The 22,530-nt window shown below is 43.3% G+C and overlaps 1 protein-coding gene and 1 long non-coding RNA gene across 2 annotated transcripts in view; one reads left to right on the top strand and one right to left on the bottom strand.

Moving 5' to 3' along the window:
• LOC138948234 (A disintegrin and metalloproteinase with thrombospondin motifs 9-like) overlaps positions 1-22,530 on the top strand; it is a 169,975-nt gene that overhangs the window by 104,794 nt on the left and 42,651 nt on the right. Inside the window, exon 3 of the mRNA XM_070319754.1 lies at positions 19,747-19,892. Coding sequence (XP_070175855.1) covers positions 19,747-19,892 — 146 coding nt within the window. The remainder of the gene's footprint in view (positions 1-19,746; positions 19,893-22,530) is intronic.
• Positions 19,091-22,530, bottom strand: part of LOC138948425 (uncharacterized) — a 54,619-nt gene continuing 51,179 nt past the window's right edge. Inside the window, exon 2 of the long non-coding RNA XR_011449991.1 lies at positions 19,091-19,241. This is a non-coding gene — a long non-coding RNA (uncharacterized lncRNA). The remainder of the gene's footprint in view (positions 19,242-22,530) is intronic.

The raw sequence follows: 22,530 nt of genomic DNA, 5'->3' as shown, positions 1-22,530 counted from the left end.
AATGAGAAAAAAAACTGTCTGGGGATATCATACACAGGAACTATCATGTGAAGTTTGATGAAGATTGGTCGAGTAGTTTTCTCGGAATCACTTTATACACACACCCACACACACACACACACACACACACACACACACACACATACACACACACACACACACACACACACACACACACACACACACACACACACACACACACACTATGACCCTCGTCTCGATTCCCCGTCTATGTTAAACAATTTAGTCAAAACTTGACTAAATGTAAAAAGGACCGCTGAAACATGCAGCCTAGGGAGGACATCAGCCGGGCGTCAGCCAAAATAAACTCCAGACTGAATGTTTCCCTGCCAATTTCAAGAGGTACAATTATCTAGAGGGAGAAAAGCATGTCAAGATCTTGCAATTGAAGCATATTTGTGACCCTCCACCACGGAATGAGTCGCATGTCACCGTTGCATGATTTTCATATTTTTACATTTTCCTAAAGAGCTTTTTATGCTCTATCCAGTGGTGAAAACCGTTTTAGAAAAGAGCGAAAACTTTTCGAGTTATAAGCCTGTGACTAAGGTGACCCTCACACTGTTACCAGACACCCCCCGGACTTTTATTAAGCCTAGCGCAGAACCGCGCGAGGTGACATGCGACTCATTCCGTGGTGGAGAGTCACATTTGTCATGAAATTCGATCGATTTTACCCCAAAATTCGATTTATTCGAAAACGCACCGAGTGGTTACGTCCCTTCAATAAGAAAAGACAGATTTAGTTTGAAGCTTATCGTTTTAAAGTCAAAATACAATTTTTCGTCACAAATTAGACTCTATGACTCACAGGGTCCAAAGTTCGATCAGCAGCACTTTGGAGGGGAAGGGAAATAGTCAGTAATGAGTAAAGCCGGCTGACGTCCTCCCTAACGCTTCATGTCCCGCTGAGTTACACAAGACTGTTTCTGGTACAGGCTGAACGTGCTAACAGTGGCGCTGAGGTAAGCCTAACCGTCCCCGAACACGATAATCGAAAACACATGGCAGGCGATGAGATGCACGTTAGACACACAAGTTGTGAGTCTGAAGAGTTTACGGACGAACAACAAAGCCATAAATACGACTTGAAGTCTTTTGGCAAATCATAACCGCAGCAAACATATCGTTTGGCGTTTGTGTCTTGGAACAATAACAACAGCGTTTAACAAGAAACTGACGCAGTGAAGACAGAACAGTGGTAACGACTTGATGGTGTCTCGAGTTATGAGCACTCAGGTGCCTGCGGTAATGTATCCTTGGCACAAAGGGTCAAAAATCCCTAAGATATGGTAAAATGATTGGTGGGTTAAAATAGATTGGAAGTTGCATATTAGGCCCACTGGCATAATGCCTGCATGTACCTAATTGTGTCTGTTTCTATGGTTTCTTCAAATCGAGAGCCTTTTTGCTGTATCCTTAAAGCTGTGGTCTATTTATGACTTTCCGGGGCTACGAGGTTGAAAAATAGTGATACAATCATGTACAGAATTCTGTACAGCAAACGCTACCCGAAACCCCACCTAAACGGCGTGTATGACCTTGAGAGCTTCAGTCAACGCTTGAATTTTGCAGGGATAACATCCGGTTTGCTCTCTCAAAACTGATCATATTTTATCTTCAAGAGAGATCAAGGGGAAAAAATAAACGCCCCGGCGAAGATTCGAACTCTCGACCTCGATATGAATTCATGTTATGTTATTCTTGAAACAGCATGATTTATACCTCTATCCGCCCATTGTTCAGAAGTATTTAGGCAGCCTTACGCCGCTTTCGGGGGAGCATGCTTGGTATTTTCGTGTTTTTGTAACCCACGGAACTCTGACATGGATTAGGGGATCTTGTCCGTGCGCACTTGGTCTTATGCTTGCGTGTACACACGGAGGGGCATAAAAGGCAATAGCTAGTCTGCACACAAGTTGACCTGGGAGATCGGAAAAATCTCCATCAGGCGGCCGCGGCCAGGATTTGAACTCACGACCTTCCCATCAGGAGGCCGATGTCTTATCCACTAGGCCACTGCGCCCGTCACACACAATGTTGGCTCAAAAAGAGCGTAACTTTAGAGACAGGGTGGTCACTGAGCATTTTTCTTCCTCTATTTCTGCAATGGCAGCGGTTGATGTGTAAAACATGAGGCGACGGCACTCAGGCAAAGGTTAGGCAAGTCAGACAAGCGATTTGCTGGTGAAGAAAAAGCGCTACATCTTTGACCTTTGGGCCCCAGACCACTTTGCCTCTGATGGATTCTGCGATCAGATAACGTCATAAGAACGTCTCATTACATGATCAGAGAGAATGGAAAACGAGGGCTAATGTTAACGTGCTTTAGTGTGTAAAGTGCCGTTCATATGGCAGACTTTCCCCCAACTTTCCCCCATCTTTCAAGCGATTTTAGTCGGCTCCAAGTCCTATTAAAACCGCCTCCCATGTGAACAACGGGAACGCTCAACCTGGTTTTAAGCGGCGATTTTCTGGGTTGTGGAGTCGCTGTTAAATCTGGTCTAAATCAAACCTAAATCGTTGGAGCCGTTCACATGGCAGACTTTTCGCCGACTTGGCCTCGTCAGCTCGGGAGCGATTTTCAAACGACAAAAGTTGGGGAAAAGTTGGTTGAAAGTCTGGCATGTGAACGGCACTTTAGCTTGTACGTAGAAGGAGCGGCCCTTGACAGTTCATTTCATGTTAGTGTGAATGATCCCTACTTCGGAAGTTGTTAAGGAGTCTCATATTAATGATGGAATCGCTTTCTCCTCAAGAACACTCTCCTCCTCTCAAGAGATAAAGAAACGAAAAGAAGAAAACAAAAATGTGAGAAGGCAATAAAGGTTGATTGATTGACTCTTGGCAATCTATGGTCCTCATACAATCACAAAATAGTCGAACTCGAAAAAGAACGAAAAAAAAGCGTATTTTCTATGGCCATCAACGTCGACAAACATTGCCTTTTTTTTAGCGTGTTGTATGATCTAGGAGCGTGTATATATATGATGGAAAAAAATATTTTTAAAAATTGGGAGGGGGGGTGGGGGGGGGGGGGGGTGAGGGCGTTGTGGAAAATCAGCCGTACTCAAGCATACACAAGAGCTGCATCTGAACGCTTCTGATGATTTGTGTCTCTTCTTTTTCTTGACGTTGAATTGCGGCAAGTGTGCCGTGGGTGGGATGACAGCATGTAGTGTTTTGACATGAGACCATGCAGGAATCCCAGGCCTCCTTACCGTGTGACCTCATCAGCTAGAGTGCACTATGTGCACACGTCTTCATGATCACTGAAGCATGCTGCACATTGTATAATCACTCAAGCATGCTGCTATAATTATATGAGAGCGGTTGTCAGCTTTTTCGGGACCTGTGCGTTGGTTGACAGGCGTTTGGCTTCGGTCTGCCGAACATGGTAATTTGTTGTCGTCTGGTTACGGCAAAACAGCATGATTGGCGTCAGTTTGTTTACAAACAAAGATCTCATCTGTTTTAAGCTCGTTACTACAAATACACCGACTTGCCTATTCTTCTGAATGTTAGGCTGTCTCAGATGGGAAAAATTGGGCAGTGTGTAAATTTATCGGGTCCTCTCCGAATGGAAACAGAAACTTGCCACTGATAATATTAACAGCTATTGTGTTTTCAGCGTAGCAATAGGGTCCGATATTTAGACGAGACAAGTATAATGCCGACGAGTCGAAGACGAGTCGCATTATACTTGTTCGAGTCTAAATATCGGACCCTATTGCTACGCTGAAAACACAATAGCGATTATATAGCTGTTCTAACCTTGATTTGTATTTCCAAACTTACAAAATGACAGTTTTTGCGTCGATGCGTTGATCTCAGGTTTTGATAGCAGACGCCGTTTCTTATGCGCATTAGTTTTGCGCAGCCGGAGCCACACTGACTTCAACGCGAGCAGACGACAGCGAAGTTTTCAGTTTGGGTGAATGGTATCGCTTGTCTCGTTATGAAGCGAATTTTTCAACCTCAGTTATAAACGACTACATGAATGTTAGTGCCATGGGTTGTACATCAATAGGGCCTACTTCAGAGGGGAAGTGGGGTATTTACGGTGTGGAGTTACGAGATAAGAAAGTCGGCCATTTTCGTCAATATGCTTTTGGATATTGAGAAAAATGGCCGACATCCGTAGCATTATGCTTTGATAATCGGAAGAGCCCATCCAATCACAGCCCCCGAATTCCCCCACGTGTTCATCAGAATAGCTATATAGTGTTAGTTTCTGCAGCTATCTTCCCATATTCCTCCTTCCTCACTCCTGCCCCTCTTTATAGTCTCTCGTCCCATGGGCAAGTCAGAATTTATATATATATATCTTTTACCATTGATACCTAGAGAGAGAAAAAGACGAAATCGAAGGAACCCATTATCTCATCAAGTTACACGTACCAAAAGACTTCGGTAAAACTAGACCGCGAGCGTGCAAGCGATCGGAAGGCCGGTTTCTGTGCTATTTTGAATGCAAGGAGGAAACATGGTGGGGTTTTTTTTTACCCCCACTTGGCCTTTGGCCACTGTACGCAACGATTGCCAGAATCATAACATCCTGTGAAATCACAGAAACTAGCACGTGCTGCACAAGAAGGTCGCTACTTAGACGGGAAAATCACTCTAAAGATCGAGCTTATATGCTTATATGTAGTATTCTTTAAAGGAACAGTGCAGCTCACAGCCTTCGTTTTGCGTTTTTGTTGGAGCTGAGTGCATTTACAGTTCAAAAATCCTCATATGGTAGTAAAACAAACCCAAAACTACCCAACGACGACATCTGTGAAGCTCGACAGTTTCTTGTTCACGCGAGTGCATAAATTAACCTAGTTATTACGTGGTGTTTGGTCGGAGTTCGATTCAACTGAGTGATTCCGGCCTCCATTTTGTTTTACACAAACTCACGATGATGTCTGACATAGTTTGCTAGTGACGTGTCTTTTTGTGCATGATGTGGTGATCTACCTGATCTAAATTTAGATCCAAAAATAGGTCAAGACCAGCCGGGTCCGAGTACGAAATTAATTCGTAAAAAAATCGCAGTTCTTGACTCTTTGGGTGCAAGTCAATGAAACTTGGTAGTTCTTCTAACGGATAGCTGCCTGAGGTATGACTAAAAGCCCCAGGGGCTCCGTGCACCTGGATTTGACAAGTTCAGTACCTTTAAGAGCTGTTTTCTTTGCAGAGAAAACTTCGAGATACATGAAATGTGTGCCATCGCCGATAAAAGATTGCAGTATGCATACGTCATTGTAAATATCATGAGGCATTGATAGGAACTTAGATTCTATAAGCACTTTCAGAATGGGTTGTATGAAATAACACCGTACGTGCGTGTTTTTGATGTCAAGCCATTATTTCATCAAGTAATATGGAAAGATATCAGCTGAAATAAGTAGTGAGCATAAAAGTTTGTAGAGCACAGGATGTTGGTGCTATTTTAAGCACACGGAGGAAACACGGCAATATTGTTGACCCCCTCTTGCCTTCTGGTCACTGCATCCCACGATGGCCAGAAATACAACGTCCTGTTACATCATAGAAACCAGCACGTTCTGCAAGAATGGAAGTGGTAGCTAGTAGCTTTTTCTTTTTTCTTAAAGAAATAAATACATTCGTAAGAATTTCTAACTTTGCACAGAAAGCAGGGAGGGATGGTCTTAATCTTTTATCTCCTGCAATGGCTTCGGCAGATCTGAAATGGTGAGCCAAATCGTTTACTCGTTTAGGACTTTGTCTGAAAGGCCAAACCATTAGCTCAACAAGTCACACCGAAAGAAATCAATTCAACAAAACTGTGAGCAATCAAGGCTTAAAGGCTTACTAACTCGCTCCCGTGTTTACGATGTGTAGTTTGCCCACAATCGATGTCAAATGCATCATAAGGCCATATAATGACGATATGTCGCAATGCGCGGACCATATTACCAGCTATTGTGTTTTCAGCGTAGCAATAGGGCCCGATATTTAGACGAGACAAGTATAATGCCGACGAGTCGAAGACGAGTCGCATTATACTTGTTCGAGTCTAAATATCGGACCCTATTGCTACGATGAAAACACAATAGCGATTATATAGCTATTCTGACATTAAATTCTGTGTTAAAATCATGTTTTTGTCAGCAACAAGTACCAGAATGGTCCATGTCGTTGAGTGCAGACGACGGTTCCCTTTCCGCATGAAGCCACGGAAATAACCGAACATTGAAAAACCCACGGACATGTATTACGGAGAAAACTCGAGATAACCGGATGTTTAGCATTACGTCAATATGCTAGGAATCATATGACGTCATGACGTATCATGCTTGCCTACGTATATTGTATGTTCGAAAGTCTGACTTCTGTTGGGAATTCGCGTGGTGAAGACTGCGGTAAATCTGTAGATGATAAGAGAACAAGAAGAAACGACTAAATGCTTCAGACCGGTAACTTCATTTCAACATTGCACTATACAATGGACGTTCTATGTGACAGGAGAGTTTGCTGATTTTGTGTTAAACATTGGAGAGATCGTCTGCTAGAATCAGAGATAGGTCGCTTCAGATTGCAGCTTCTGGAAATTTGCTATCGACATTTGTAAAGCTGAAAAACATTCCCGAGAAGAATTTCAAGTTTGTAAAGCTGAAAAACATTCCCGAGAAGAATTTCAAGTTGTCAGTGTATGCTGTTGTCGATAGAAACATCGCCGCGTGGTACAGATGTGTAAACCGGAACCATGCGTCGGCCATTTTACTCAATATGCTTTTGGATGCCATTTTACTCAATATGCTTTTGGATATTGAGTAAAATGGCCGACTTCGGCAGCAATATGCTTTGATGATAGGAAGAGACCATCCAATCACAGCCCCCGAATTCCCCCACGTGTTCATCAGAATAGCTATATACATGCATTACAGCTTGTTCTAGCCTCTGAAAAAGTGAGGATGTCAACAAAGACGCGGAGTTATTTCCCTTGCGTCAACGTTCCCTCTGTTGGCAAATCTATAAATAGGACGATCTAGATCAAAATAAAAATTCAAATATCTCAACATTTAAGGGGTCCTAGACCACAATATCTTGCAGGGAACTTAATTTAGCATGTCTCCAGCTGTGGGTAAAGCAATTAGCATGAATAGTCATCAGCTTTCTATGCCTTTAAAGAGGCCAGAACAGTTTTGGTGCTATTCTAAGTTAATTAGCCTCCCTGCTCCTCTAGCTCTGTCCCTTTGTTTTGGATTGTGAGTCGGAAAGTGCGTATCGTTCATATGTAGTTCTTCTCTCTGTACTGTCGTCTGTCTTCTTTTTTTCTGATTCTGTGCCTGAAACGACGTGCTTTGTAATTCGTATCGTCTTCGTCAAACACGTGCATACAATCTTTTTGGTCTTGCTATTTTAAGCGCGAGGAGGAAAGCGTAAAGTTGTTGACCCCCACTTGTATCCAACAATAGCCGTACTAATGACATCCTATTGCATCATAGAAAGCAGAACGTGCTGTACAACTCGGTCAACCCTAACGGCTCCGGTCGTTACTTACACGGGAAGAGCACTCAGTAACAGATTGTGGGAGTCAGACGGATGCAGGGAAACAACAACGTGCATGGTTGTTGCTATGTCCATTGCGAATGGGTTGATGAACTCTGGAGAAAGAGGCAGCACCAGGCAGAGCAAAAGTTGACCGTGATCAACCCAAGCCGGAAATGCTGTTGGATAATGTTTTGTTAGTTACAGTTTCAAGTTGATCAAGCCCAAGCAATTTCTTCAGTCGAAGAAGAGTGCACACGGAATTCAACAGAGCAAGGCGTGATATGCACTTTTTAACAACAACAACAACAACAACAGCAGCAACAAGAAGAAGAAGAACAACAACAACTACAACAACAACTACAACAACAGCAACGTCGTCACATGTTGTACGAATAATTGTAAAGCCGAGAAGAAGCAAACCTTCAATAGACTCTATCGGTATTCCAAGCTCTCGTAATCTCTCGCAAACTTCAGAGCATAGCAAAGCATGCGGTACAGCGATCTCGTGCGAGCTGCACAAGCCAAGGTTCGAAGTTCTCGCGATGTTCAAAGCATAACAAATAGCGTGTCTTGCGAGAGCTGCTCAGATACCGAAAAGGTATATAGCCCTGTCATATTTCACCTTCGCAAAATCCTCCAATCGCATTGTGTAGGAGCAAGTTACATAACGCCTTTTCAGCCAGCTGAAGGCCATTCATTTGAAGTTTGTACGGGTAGATAGTACACGAGAAGGACACCGTGAATATCCTTTGTTCACCCAACACTTGACAGAGTATGGACATTACACATAAAGTCACTTCAGAGCTTCTGAACCTTGGGAAGTTGTCCATCGGCCGGTGTGACGATGACATCTTGGCCCCGCCGTCATATTACGATTCTCGGCCTCGTTGATCTTGTATAAACTCCACACTGAACAAAAAAACCACCCTCCGATAGTACTGACGAGCGACTTTGGGTACCTTACATTCATGGGGCTAAATTTGTCCAACCATTTTTTTTTTTATTTAACTTAGAAATTTGATTCATCCTAAAATGTTTCCCTTCTCATTCAAGGGACGTAACCACTCGGGACACGTTTTCGAAGAAATCGACTTTTGGGGTGAAATCTATTAAATTTCACCACCAATTTTCTTCACATGCAAGAAACTGACACGCTATTCGTCCTCAAATGATATCACTTCATTAATTTTACCAGGAAACATTTTAGTCTCGAGTATATATCGAGGGGGTAATATGACGGCGGTGCCAAGATGACATCGTTACACCGGCTGGCTGGGCGATTAGGGCGGAAAAGCCGGCCAGGAGCTCTTGAGTCTAGGTCTCATTATACTGTGCATTGGTGGCTGACACCAAGGTACGAGGACGTATGTGTTTCTAAATACAAGCCATACTACACACCGTGTCAGACCATCCTTAGCCCTGTCACACGACCGTTTTAAAGCCTGCGTATGCCGACGTATGGGACATTTGAATAAGTACGCTGGCGTACGTCGAATACGTTATGGGTACGTTTTGTATACGTTAAGAGGACGCTGAAGCACGCTGGCATACGTCGTAGTACGCTGAGCACGCAGCAAAGTTTTGTGCATGCACAAAAATTCTCGACGTATGGTCAGCGTACTACGACGTATGCCAGCGTGCTTCAGCGTCCTCTTAACGTATACAAAACGTACCCATAACGTATTCGACGTACGCCAGCGTACTTATTCAAATGTCCCATACGTCGGCATAGGCAGGCTTTAAAACGGTCGTGTGACAGGGCGCACCTGAGCTTCTCCTCGTTGAGATAATAAAGTGTTCTATGTCTATGTCTATGTCTAAATATTACCCTTCGCCTTGGAAGACATCCTCCAACTGAAACGTGTGCCAAATATTCGAAACAAGCGCCTTGTTGAGCATGACACATTTGAGTACACTCGATCCCCTGTCGTATACATGCACTTCCGCTTAATCGACACGCCGTGGACGCGCAGCGACAACTCCTAGCACGCCGTGAGCACTCCGTGAGAGCGCACGCTCTGAGAAATGTACAACGCCGTGCCAATTCCGCGTAGAGGACGCAGCCCTAGTGTGACAGGGGTTTAAAAGAACAAACCGCGGTACGTACACTATTTCTTGTCCAAATTAAGGTGTAGATCCCGCCACATCAATCAAGCAGGTGCAAAAAGGTCAGACCATACTAGAGAGTGTACGGAAAGGTCAAACTGAATAAGGTGCGTTAAGTTTAGAAATGACTACACACTATGCAGGAAGGTCGAACAGGACGCTGAAGGGTCTGGGCAGTTGAAGGACTTGGCACGTAGCCTTCCAAGGTCATAGTGACCTCCTGTACTTTTGTCCGCCAGGGTTTTCCGTGAGTAAAAAGAAAAAGAAAACAAGGAAGTCTTTCCTTATCTGTACGACCACCTGTTGAGCTGATCAACCTGTCTTTCTATCAGTTCGTTGAGCAACATACTCCTCTTGTTAAAGTCCGTCGAATGATTGACCAGCTTCGTGAGTTCAAATCCCGGCCGCGGCCGTCTTGTCAGTGGGTTAAGGGTGGAGATTTGATACGATCTCCCAGGTCAACTTGTGTACAGACCTGATAGTGCCTTATCCCCCTTCATGTGTACACGCAAGTACAAGACCAAGTGCGCACGGAAAAGATCCTGTAATTCACGTCAGAGTTCGGTGGGTTACAGAAACACGAACATATCAAGCATGTAAACACGCGTGTAAAAGCATGAGTGAACGTGGGAGTTTCAACCCATGAACGAAGAAGAAGAAGAAGAAGAAGAAGAAGAAGAAGAAGAAGAAGCACTCTTCACTCTTTTCGGGCCAAATGCTGTTTTTACATTTAGTCAAGTTTTGACTAAATGTTTTAACATAGAGGGGGAATCGAGACGAGGGTCGTGGTGTATGTGTGTGTGTGTGTGTGTGTAGATCAGTTCCGAGAAAACTTCAGGACCAATCTTCATGAAACTTCACATGAGAGTTCCTGGGTATGATATCCCCAGACCATTTTTTGACTCACATGCGAAGCAAAAGTGAGTCTATGTACTCACCCGAGTCGTCCGTCCGTCCGTCCGTCCGTCCGTCCGTCCGTCCGTCCGTCCGTCCGGAAAACTTTAACGTTGGATATTTCTTGGACACTATTCAGTCTATCAGTACCAAATTTGGCAAGATGGTGTATGATGACAAGGCCCCAAAAAACATACATAGCATCTTGACCTTGCTTCAAGGTCAAGGTCGCAGGGGCCATAAATGTTGCCTAAAAAACAGCTATTTTTCATATTTTTCCCATTTTCTCTGAAGTTTTTGAGATTCAATACCTCACCTATATATTATATATAGGGCAAAGTAAGCCCCATCTTTTGATACCAGTTTGGTTTACCTTGCTTCAAGGTCAAGGTCACAGGAGCTCTTCAAAGTTGGATTGTATACATATTTTGAAGTGACCTTGACCCTGAACTATGGAAGATAACTGTTTCAAACTTAAAAATTATGTGGGGCACATGTTATGCTTTCATCATGAGACACATTCGGTCACATATGATCAAGGTCAAGGTCACTTTGACCCTTATGAAATGTGACCAAAATAAGGTAGTGAACCACTAAAAGTGACCATATCTCATGGTAGAAAGAGCCAATAAGCACCATTGTACTTCCTATGTCTTGAATTAACAGCTTTGTGTTGCATGACCTTGGATGACCTTGACCTTGGGTCAAGGTCACAATGTATTTTGACAGGAAAAATGTGTAAAGCATGTGAGTCGTATGGGCTTTGCCCTTCTTGTTCTTTTTTCCGATAAATATTTTTGATGACGTCATATCCGGCATTTAGTGAAACTTGAGGCGGCACTGTCACGCCCTCATTTTTAAACTAAATTGAATGAAATTTTGGTGAAGTAATCTTCGACAAAGCCCGGACTTTGGTATTGCATTTCCGCGTGGGGGCTTAAAAATTGATTATTGAGTTTGCTCATTAAAGTTGTCATTAAAATGAAATTGTCGCAAACAGATTCAAAATTGATTGCATCGTATTCTTCATCAAATTCTGAATCTAAAAATATGTACATATGTTATGTTTACTCTTAAAATGTGATCACAATAAACGAAAATAGGTTAATTAGTACTACGATTAAAATGCAAGAAATCGATCCAAAAATGGTTTCATCTTATTCTTTATCATTTCCTGATTCCAAAAACATAATATGTTTTATTCAAAACAAGCTCAGAAAGTTAAAAAGAATACAGAAAAGCGCGCTTTCCTGCTTACCGCAGTACGCTATTGCGCTATTCTGCCTCGTCAATTTCACTTCGTGTTGCACGGGAAAACTGCCGCGGGGATTGACGAAGCTGTAATGTCTCGGTTAATAAAAATGCAGTACGTTCAGTTTCATTCTGTGATTTCAATAGCTTGACTAAATGTAGTAATTTCGCCTCAAGCGACTTGTTTTGTGATGCTCTCGAACGCTGGGGTGTTTTAGGCGAAGTGCAGGTCTGCCGCACACGTGTGCTTAATTGGCTTGATGGTGATCAGGTGGCTGTCTAAATGAGAGAAAAGAGGGTGCTGAGGTCAATGTCTTTTGCCACAATCATTAGCTGGCTCAAGCGAGTGTGGTGCCATTCCAGATGTGTTAAAAAAAGCGACGAGTAAGCAAGTTTCTACATCTTCTTAGGTATTTTTCGTGTGTGTGTGTGTGCGCGCGCGCCCACGCGCTGTATATCTTTCTTTCTCTTCTCCCCCCCCCTCTCTCTCTCTCTCTCTCTCTCTCTCGCTCTCTCTCTATCTATCTTTCTCTCTCTCTCTCTCTGTCTCTGTCTCTCTCTCTCTCTCTCTCTCTCTCTCTCTCTCTCTCTCTCTCTCTCTCTCTCTCTCTCTCTCTCTCTCTCTCCCAGTCTGACCAAATCCATTGGACGAACGGGTTATCATAGCTTCCCCCTCCCTCTCTCTCTCTCTCTCTCTCTCTCTCTCTCTCTCTCTCTCTCTCTCTCTCTCTCTCTCTCTCTCTCTCTCTCTCTCTCTCTCCCAGTCACACGATGTCTGACTAAATCCATTGGACGAACGGGTTATCATAGCTTCCCCCTCCCTTTCTCTCTCTCTCTCTCTCTCTCTCTCTCTCTCTCTCTCTCTCTCTCCTCTCTCTCTCTCCCTCTCTCTCTCTCTCTCTCTCTCTCTCTCTCTCTCTCTCTCTCTCTCTCTCTCTCTCTCTCTCTCTCTCTCTCTCTGTCCCAGTCCCACGATGTCTGCTGACCAAATCCATTGGACGAACGGCTTAGCATAGCTTCCCCCTCCTTTCTCTCTCTCTCTTTCTCTTTCTCTCTCTCTCTCTCTCTCTCTCTCTCTCTCTCTCTCTCTCTCTCTCTCTCTCTCTCTCTCTCTCTCCCTCTCTCTCCCAGTCACACGATGTCTGACCAAATCCATTTGACGAACGGGTTATCATAGCTTCCCCCTGCCTTTCTTCTTTCTTCGTTCCTTGGTGTGACAGCGTCCTGCATTTTGATACCGCAAAACGCCAGCTTTGGATAAAAGTGACCTGTCAGGGAGCTTGCAATGACCTTTTTCTCCTATCTCCTAGACAGTTGTTCGACAGCGCTTACCTCTGCCCTTACGTGAACATGGCAAAATAGGCTTTTTTAAAGGCAGTGGTGACCTTTCAATCTAATCGTCCGTGTGACCCTGACTGCAGTCTGGTGTCAGTGACTGCATGTCGTTTGGGAAGGAGCTGAAGGAGGGTTGGGGGGGGGGGGGGGGGGTAGGTTGGGGAGGGGGAGGATCTATATAGACAATGACAATGACAATGACAATGACAATTCTTTATTTAACGAGGGTAATAGATTAAGCAGTGGTCTGCTTTTTTACATCCAGCCCTCGAAGTGAGGGAGGGGTAAAAAGACAATTATTTCCTCTCAGAAACCGACAAGGTGCGCGTAACGGTTGCTGCGGCAATCGTCGTCTCATTTCATTTTACTGATTTTCATTGATTTGTTATTTAGTTGTTGGTTTTTGTTTGTTACAACGGGTTTACGCATTGCTTGTGGTGGTTCATGTCTTTCGTCAAGTTGTCGTATTTCCCAGTCACGACTTGAAATGTAAAAAATCCGATGTTTTTAAACAGTTCATAGTATTTTTCGTATTTTTCAGAATAGAAAAGTTCATTCTCATACATGTCCTTCGTGGAATCTGCGACGATTTTTTTGTCGGCGAGTTAGATTGTTTCTGATGGTGTATGACTCATTCATTCACTCATTTCAGTTACGTTATAACAATAGAAAGAAAAAAAAATCGAAGTACCCCACGCCAACAGAAAAAGGAGAGAGAGAGAGAGAGAGAGAGAGAGAGAGAGAGAGAGAGAGAGAGAGAGAGAGAGAGAGAGAGATAAGAGAGAGAGAGAGAGAGAGGGGAGAGAAAAGAAAGAGAGAGAGAGAACGAGAGACAGAGACAGAGAGAAAGAGAGTGAGAGGAGAGAAAGAGAGAGAGAGAAAAAGAGAAAGAGAGAGACAGACAGAGAAAGAGAGTGAGAGGAGAGAGATAGAAAGAGAAAGAGAGAGACAGACAGAGAAAGAGAGTGAGAGGAGAGAGAGAGAGAGAGAGAGAGAGAGAGAGAGAGAGAGAGAGACAGAGAGAGAGACAGAGAGAGAGAGAGGGGGGGGGAGAGAAAAGAAAGAGAGAGAGAACCAGAGACAGAGAGAAAGAGAGTGAGAGGAGAAAGAGAGAGAGAAAAAGAGAAAGAGAGAGACAGACAGAGAATGAGAGGAGAGAGAGAGAGAGAGAGAGAGAGAGAGAGAGAGAGAAAGAGAGAGGCAGAGAGAGAGAGAGAGAGAGGCAGAGAGAGAGAGAGGGAGGCAGAGACAGAGACAGAGAGAGAGAGACAGAGACAGAAAGAGAGTGAGAGGAGAGAGAGACAGACAGACAGAGACAGAGACAGAGAGAGAAGTTTAATTAATTACCAAGAGAACATCAATATTCGTAACGAACGCTGGAATCAATCAAAGGTCAAGGAGGATTGATTACGTCATGAGTTAGAGGGCCCATTCAAGCTGTGATAATCATGATTTCTTTATCTTTCTATATCATGAAATCCTACACACTTTGAAAACGCCCAAAAAGTACCACAGTCCAAAAAGAAGAGGTTTCATAAAACGAACAATATTTCACTAGAAACAAATCTTGCAGTAGCACTTTGCGTGTACATCTACACCATTACTTCATCCTAAACATCCTTCCCTGTTCTATCAAGGGACGTAACCACTCGGTGCACGTTTTTGAAGAAATCGAATTTTGGGTGAAATCTTCCTTCACTTGCAAGAAACTAACAAGCTTTTCTTCCTTATAATCATAAATAATGTACTTCTTTAATTTGACAAGGAAGCAACATTTTAGTCTCGAGTATATATCGAATCAGAAAGTTGAATGTCGGGGGAAAGGTGAACGCGTTACACCGGCATAATTGGAAATGAACGGTCAGAAAGTGAAACTGCCGCTGTGGTCTGGGTGGCCGAGTGGTAACGCACTTGCGCTCGGAATCGAGAGGTTGCGTGTTCGACCCTGGGTCGGGCCGCTATTTTCTCCCCCCTTTCCTAACCTAGATGGTGGGTTCAAGTGCTAGTCTTTCGGATGAGACGAAAAACCGAGGTCCCTTCGTGTACACTATATTGGGGTGTGCACGTTAAAGATCCCACGATTGACAAAAGGGTCTTTCCTGGCAAAATTGTATAGGCATAGATAAAAATGTCCATCAAATACCCGTGTGACTTGGAATAAAGGCCGCGAAAGGTGAACATTCGCCTAACAGGCTTGAGGTTTGCTGGTCGATGTGAATGCGTGATATATTGTGTAAAAAATTCCATCTCACACGGCATAAAGCGCTTTGAACTTCGGATAAGGCGCTATATAAATAAAGAGAATAATAAAAGAGAATAATAAATAATCACACATTCAAGGACACGAGGAGAGGCGAGGGAAGCGGTCTGCTCTTCCGATCACACTCCATTTGACGAGCTACTATCGGCTTGATGGATGAGGACGGTGACAATGATCTATCTTAATCAGAGTGAGGAGCTTGTCTTGTTAGCACCAACCCAAGTAGGCGGGAGCGGGGAATAGAAACCGAGTGTCGGTCGTGGGCTGATGAGCCTCCCTGCTATTTCCGATAACAGCGGGGTGACTACGGACACATTTGCTGATTGGCTTATAAATTACGGAACTGTGAAACCTTTTGTCAATGCCTGCATGTTCGTTTGAAGATACTGGGCCGCTGAAGATCAGCTTGCAATGGATCACTCTGGGATTTCTGTTCTCACTTGGGGTATAATATTTCACCATCAGAGCAGTTTCATGCCATGACGCTAGATGTTTGTTTTGAAGCACAGTAGTATTTTCCCCCGTTTAGTTTCGGTGCTGCAATCGGATATACAAACAGAGGGAGAGATTGGGAGATGGAGGTGGGAGTGGTGGAGGGTGGAGGGAGGGTAATGTTGACTGACTTCCAATCCTTTTGTCATCTAGGGATTTAAATTCTTCAGAACATTGCAATGAAGGATACTTTTAACATGTTTACAAAACAGATAAGAGTCCGTGAAAATTAATCAGACTAGCGCAGTCAAAAGAAGTGTTGTATTATCATTAAAACTCACGGAACTGTTTAACAAGTATTCCGTGCCGCCGGAATTGGAGAATCATTTAGAATCGCAGGGGGAGGGTGATTGATTGGCGCGGAGGGATCGGTTTAGCACTCGTTATCGACTACACACGGACGCACTCGTGGGTCCGTGCGGACCCAGAAGTGTGTTTGATTGCAAATATCTCCTAAACGAGTTGGAATTCTTTATTGAGCTTTTAGAAATGCCTCAGACACCTAAAAAGCTATCATCTCCTAAAAGCTCATTAAATTTAAGTGATAATTAATTAATTATACATGGTATTTGGAACAATTAAAATATTATGGGTCTGCATGGCCCTACGAGTGCCACGGAAGGGTTAGCACAATTTTCCTTCTTTGAGAAGTATGGGTCTGCACGGACCCACGAGTGCCTCGGAAGGGTATACACGCTTTTCCTTCTTTGAGAAGTATGGGTCTGCACGGCCCCACGAGTGCCTCGGAAGGGTATACACGCTTTTCCTTCTTTGAAAAGTATGGGTCCGCACGTCCCCACGAATGCTTCCGTGTGTAGTCTAAATTTGACCATTAATTAATTAATTAATTATCACTGAAATTTAATGAGCTTTTAGGAGATGATAGCTTGTTGGGTGTCTGAGGCATTTCTAAAAGCTCATTAAAAAATTCCAACTCGTTTAAGAGATATTTGCAATCAAACACCCTTCTGGGTCCGCACGGACCCACGAGTGCCGGCGAAGGTTAAAGCGACCTTCTCTTTTCCTTTTTTTTTCTTTCTATTTTTTAATCTTCTCCGGTTTATTTTCTTCTTCTTTTTTTCCTCCTCTCTTATCTTGCGTGTCCCGACGCTTGTTCCTTCTCCCAGTATGCTCTCACACCGCCCCGTCCCAGCACTCACTGCAACACCTACCCCTGAACTTCGTTCCGCCGCCAGACTTGTCGATGTTACAGACACTCCAGGGAAGGATGTCAGGCCGCTGCGCTAGGCTACCCTAATATGCGACCTTCTCGACTAAATGCCTTCATTTGTCAATCAGAATGTCGGTTTGAATACTCCAAGATTTGATGAATTCCGTCTTTACGATCGGTAATTAAAGGCACGAATGAAATAAGATTAAGAGAAGTCTCGTGCTAATGCTTTCTTCGCCAGAGTTGATTAGCTTTTCAGGGTTGGAAGATTGGATGCATGGGTTTGGAGTGCGTGATTTATTGGAAGAAGATCATCAGTTCTCCTTCCGGATCCGTTCATTTAGTTATTTTAAAGCTGAGAGGAAAGATTGTGGAATTGAAGCGAAAGTTAAAAAGCAAACGCACTGTTCACGGTTCTTGTGAGAAAAGAGATGGCTTCAGGTTTGGATCAGTATTTGATGATGTTGATGACAGACGAAGAAAAAGAGAAATACAAGGAGGAGAGAGGATTAAACCAGAACTGAAGATAAAATTAAAAATGTCTCTGGTGTCGACCAAAAAAAAAAAAAAAGTCTCTGGTGTCGACAGAATTAGCCAACGATGAAATAAGTTTTCCCTTTCGAGAGGAACGTTTTCTTACTATTTTTCACCAGTCATAGGGTTGTTTTTTTCGCCGAGAGGAAAGATTGTGGAAGACAAAGTGGGGAAGCAAACAAAGTAAGCGATTTTCACGGATCTTGGTTTAAACAATGTTTTATTAAATCAAACATGGTACAACAATACAACGGTAAACAATAGGGACACGAACTCAAGCGAACGCTTATATTACGCGCCCTACGTAGTTACAAATTAACAAAAATATGATGTCGGACAAACATTACTTATAAACTATGGAACTATCTAGGTCAACAGCATAGTTGAAGCAAACCAAAAAGAACAGGAAAAAGCTAGCAGGAGGAAGAGGGGGAGGGTGGAGGTGGGACGAAAGAATGGTAGGTACATATGAAAGATGAAGGTGGTTAGCGGTTCTTGTGAGATGTTTGGCTTCAGGTTTGGATCTGTAGTTGATGATGTTGATGACAAGGACGAAGAAAAGGAGAAAGACAGGGAGGGGGAGAAGAAAGGATTAAACCAGAACTGAACATAAAATTAACAATGTCTCTGATGTCGACAGAATTAACCAAGGATGAAATATTTATCCCATTTCAAGAGCAACGTTTCCTCAATAGTTTTCACCGGTCAGAGTCTCTTTATTTTTTCTTTGTTTTATTTTGATCTTCCCGCTGTCCCTCCCCACAGTTACCCCCCATTATGTGACGTTCGTCGTGGTGATTGTAAGTTTGCAACTGTAATGGTATGGGCCGCATAAGGCCAAACCCAAAAAATAGTCTGTTTACGGTATCCCGACCGACCCTATTTTTTGGCGCGACCCTAGATTTTTTTTTGGCATTTGGAAAAAAAAAAAAAAAAGTCTTTGTTTTTTGGCAAAATAACTTGAAAATATGGTTTTTGGGAGAAAAAAAAATACCGACCCTATTTTTTTGCCTATGTTACAGTAAACAGACTCTTTTTTTTTTTGGGGGGGGGGGGGGGGGGCTAATATAGTGGTTTTCTGTTTCAAGACCTCACAAAATCTGGGAAAATGGGGTCTTTAAAAAGGGGGACAAGAGCTCTTTAGAAGTACATTTACAGATTGTGTGAAGAGATCTACGAAAATATGGATGCAAGTCGCTTGTTCATCTCAATCAGTCAATGGTTGTTATTTTCACAGGTGCCTAAAGGTTGGTTCTCCATAGCTCTCACTTACAAGTCTTTCTCTTGAGTCTTGTTGCACGGCGCTTGCGTCACGTTGTTTCTCAGATCCAAAGAAAATGCGTAGGGAGTCTTGAAACAGTAGCTTCCGTGTATCAGTTTGAGCTTGAGGTCGTGCCTCCAAATCGATTGTCGTCACGCTCATAAGAAAAATACCTAACTCAGTGAGACTAAAGGGGAAGCTACTGGAAGGGTATCTGTCATGTGTTAGAGAGTACAAACTCTCAGACCATCGGAAATCATTCTTTCTTTCTTTATTTGGTGTTTAACGTCGTTTTCAACCACGAAGGTTATATCGCGACGGGGGAAGGGGGGAGATGGGATAGAGCCACTTGTCAATTGTTTCTTGTTCACAAAAGCACTAATCAAAAATTTGCTCCAGGGGCTTGCAACCTAGTACCTATTATCTTACTGGGAGAATGCAAGTTTCCAGTACAAAGGACTTAACATTTCTTACATCGGAAATCATTGTCACGGTTACGTAAGCAAAACTGCCGTTCTCGTTTGGGAATTAGGCATTTTTCAGCAGAGCCTGCTGCTTTCATACAGGAAGACGTGTTCGTTGTGCCAAAGCTTATTTGGGTTGCTATGCAGCTGTGCTGACTGAAAACGTTGCTGCCAGCTCTTTAACTTTCGCTTATTCCGCTGTCAACTGCTCGAGATAGGCAGTTTGCAACTTATTACTAAAATAAAGTTCAAAAACCGAAAACGTTTTTCTCGTTTTTCTCAAAACAAAAAACACATGACATCTAGGCAATTAATTATCTTATGAGCGTGACGTTGTAGTATGTACCATGATGTTACGCTCTGATAAAAACCTCGTTTAAAACTTCACCAAGTCACTTCCCCATCTCTAAATGTGTTTCTAATTCCAGAAATTCTTCTTGTTTTCTTGCAGCCCGGTGCGGGTCGTGGGGCGGTGGCAACGGGGGAGTGGGGGTCGTGGTCGTCGTGGACTTCGTGCTCGGCAGACTGCAGCAGCGGCATCACCACCCGGTCACGTCGCTGCCAGCACCCACACCACCTGCTGGTAGCCTCCCTTCTGTGAGTTGTGCCCCTTGAAGTGGTTTTTGTGTGGAGTTTTTGTTGTTTGGTTGTCTCCCTTGTGTGAGTTGTGCCCCTTGTGGTTTGCTTGTCGTTTTTGTTGTTTGGTTGTCTCTCTTGTGTGAGTTGTGCCCCTTGAAGTGGTTTTTGTTGTTTTTGTTGTTTGGTTGTCTCTCTTGTGTGAGTTGTGCCCCTTGAAGTGTTGTTTGTGTGAGGTTTTGTTGTTTGGTTGTCCCCCTTCTGTGAGTTGTTTGTGCCCCTTGAAGTGTTTTTTGTGTGTTTTTGTTATTTTGGTTGTCTTCCTTCTGTGAGTTGTGCCCCTTGAAGTGTTTTTTTAAAATATATAGTTTTTGTTGTTTGGTTGTCTCTCTTCTGTGAGTTCTGCCCATTGAAGTTTTTGTTTGTTTGTTGTTTTTGTTGCTTGATTGTCTCCCTTCTGTGAGTTGTGCTCCTTGAAGGTTTTTTTGTGTGTGGAGTTTTTGTTGTTTGGTTGTCTTCCTTCTGTGAGTTGTGCCCCTTGTGGTTTGCTATTTCAGTGTTTTGTTGTTGCTTGGATGTCTCCCTTCCCTTTCTGTTGACGTGTTCTAGTTCAGTGTTTAGCCTTGTCAACCTTTATTTTTGCACTGTTTTGTTTCGCTCCGTAATGCGAGTTGCAACACTTGATCTGTTGCGTTTAGTTGTCATTTGTGTTCCTCCTCCACCCTCTCCCACACCCCCACCACCTCGTTCTGTCACCTCCTTATTATTCGCGGCCTTTTCCTTCTCATTCGTTTTTATCTCTTTTCGCTCGCTTTTTTCACAGTCAGATGACTCTGCTGTCAACCTCCTTATCAACACCTAGTTGCCTCCCTTGTGAGGTTTGCGCCCCTGGTGGTTTTTTTCTCGCTCTGGTTCTTGTTGTTGCTTGATAGCCTCCCTTTGCTGGCTTGTTCTTGTTCTTGCGTTTTGCGTGCCCTTGTTTTGTTTCCCTCCGTATAATAACAGTTGTCGCACTTCATTATTTCTACTTTGTTTTTGTTTATTCCACTCCTCCCTCAACCCCCCCTCCCCCCCATACTCTCTGTGGTGTTTGTCGCTGTTTGTTTGGTTGCCTCCCTTTGTTTGCTGCCTGTTGATACGGTATGTTTTTGTAATTGTTTTTTTTAGTTTTGCAAGTTCCTGTGTTAAAATTACCTTTTTTGAGAGAGTTGTCACCCTTGTCCACTTTCATTTTGTTGTCATTCGTTCCTGTCCTTCGTTTTATGTTATTCTTGTCGACCTCATTTTTGTTTTCACCACCCTTGGGTGTGTGCTTCTTGCGTGTGTGGATATTGTAAAAGGTTGCCTCCGGTCCGTGAGATGTTTCCCTTGTCAGTTTGACTTTGTCAGTTTAACTTTAACTTTGTCGTGTGTGTCAATTAGCTGTCGTGCTCCAATTTTGTAGCCTCTCTATTGTGAATTGTTTTGTTTTTCTTCGTTTAAAATGTGTTGGCTAGAATTGTTGGTGCTTTTCTTTCGTAACTTTATCTGTCGGTTATTTTTGTTCTTTGTTGTTTTTCTGGTGCAGCGTGTCACGAATGTTGGATTTGATCTTCCCTTCCACTCCTTCAACTAGAAACAAATGCAAAACCCTCTACTTATCGTTATTGTCTGTTTTCCTAGCGCGTATTATTCCCCTTATTGTCTTTGACACATCCCTGACACGAGTTGTTTCCCTTGTGATTGCTTTTAGGGGTTGATGAATCGCGCTGTTTAAAGGTCAAAATAATAAAGAAAAAGAGCTGGAAAAAGTACCTTAAAGGCACAGTAAGCCTCCCGTAAACCATCACAGATACTGTCAGGCTTTTACACACAGTACAAACACCCTTCCATTTGAACGCTCACAGAACGGGAACATCCTAGGTGCCCTACGTAAAGAGCGAGCAATTTTCAAAGAATTAATTTTGCCGATTGTCTCCTTACACAATCGGACCGTGGTGCGTTTTGGCGCAAGACCTAACTTTTAAAATCTAAATAATAATTTGACAGCCTGTTACACAAACATTCTTAAATCATAAAAGAATTCTTTTTTCATCAAGACAAGATCAGTACAATTCGAAGTTTTAAAAGTTGGAAAAAACAAAAGCCCGGAAGCAGGGTCACGCAAGGTCGTGGTTCTCGTAGCAGACGACGGTTTATGCCTATCGCCAGTTCCTCTGAACAGTCAAAAGCCATCGCGAGAGTTCTTGTGAACCACAGCCGTTTGTTTCGTGCATAGTCAGAGGTACATAATAACCATCCTGACCTCAGGTCAAAATGAGTTCGGCTCATTTTATGGCTAAGCGCTAGCGTGGAGCGATGATGATCAGAATGCGTAATAACGTGCTATTGCAGATAAGCTCACAGCAAATTACAAACTGACGACAACATTGTGAAAAGGGGAAACTGGATCACACGGGTTCACGATGGCTCAGGGGTAAGATAAACCACGCAAAAATAAATTCTTTGAAAATTGCTCGCTCTTTACGGAGGGCACCTAGGATGTTCTCAAGCGGTGATTGTTTAAATGAAAGGGTGTTTGTACTGTGTGTAAAAGCCTAACAGTATATGTGATGGTTTACGGGAGGCTTACTGTGCCTTTAACTTAAGGCTTAAGGCCATATTCCTTCCCGTAAAAACA

This window comes from Littorina saxatilis, linkage group LG1 (assembly GCF_037325665.1).
Source record: "Littorina saxatilis isolate snail1 linkage group LG1, US_GU_Lsax_2.0, whole genome shotgun sequence".
Lineage (NCBI taxonomy): Eukaryota > Metazoa > Mollusca > Gastropoda > Littorinimorpha > Littorinidae > Littorina > Littorina saxatilis.
Note: the sequence above shows the minus strand (reverse complement) of the source record. Positions and strands in the feature narration are given on the sequence as shown.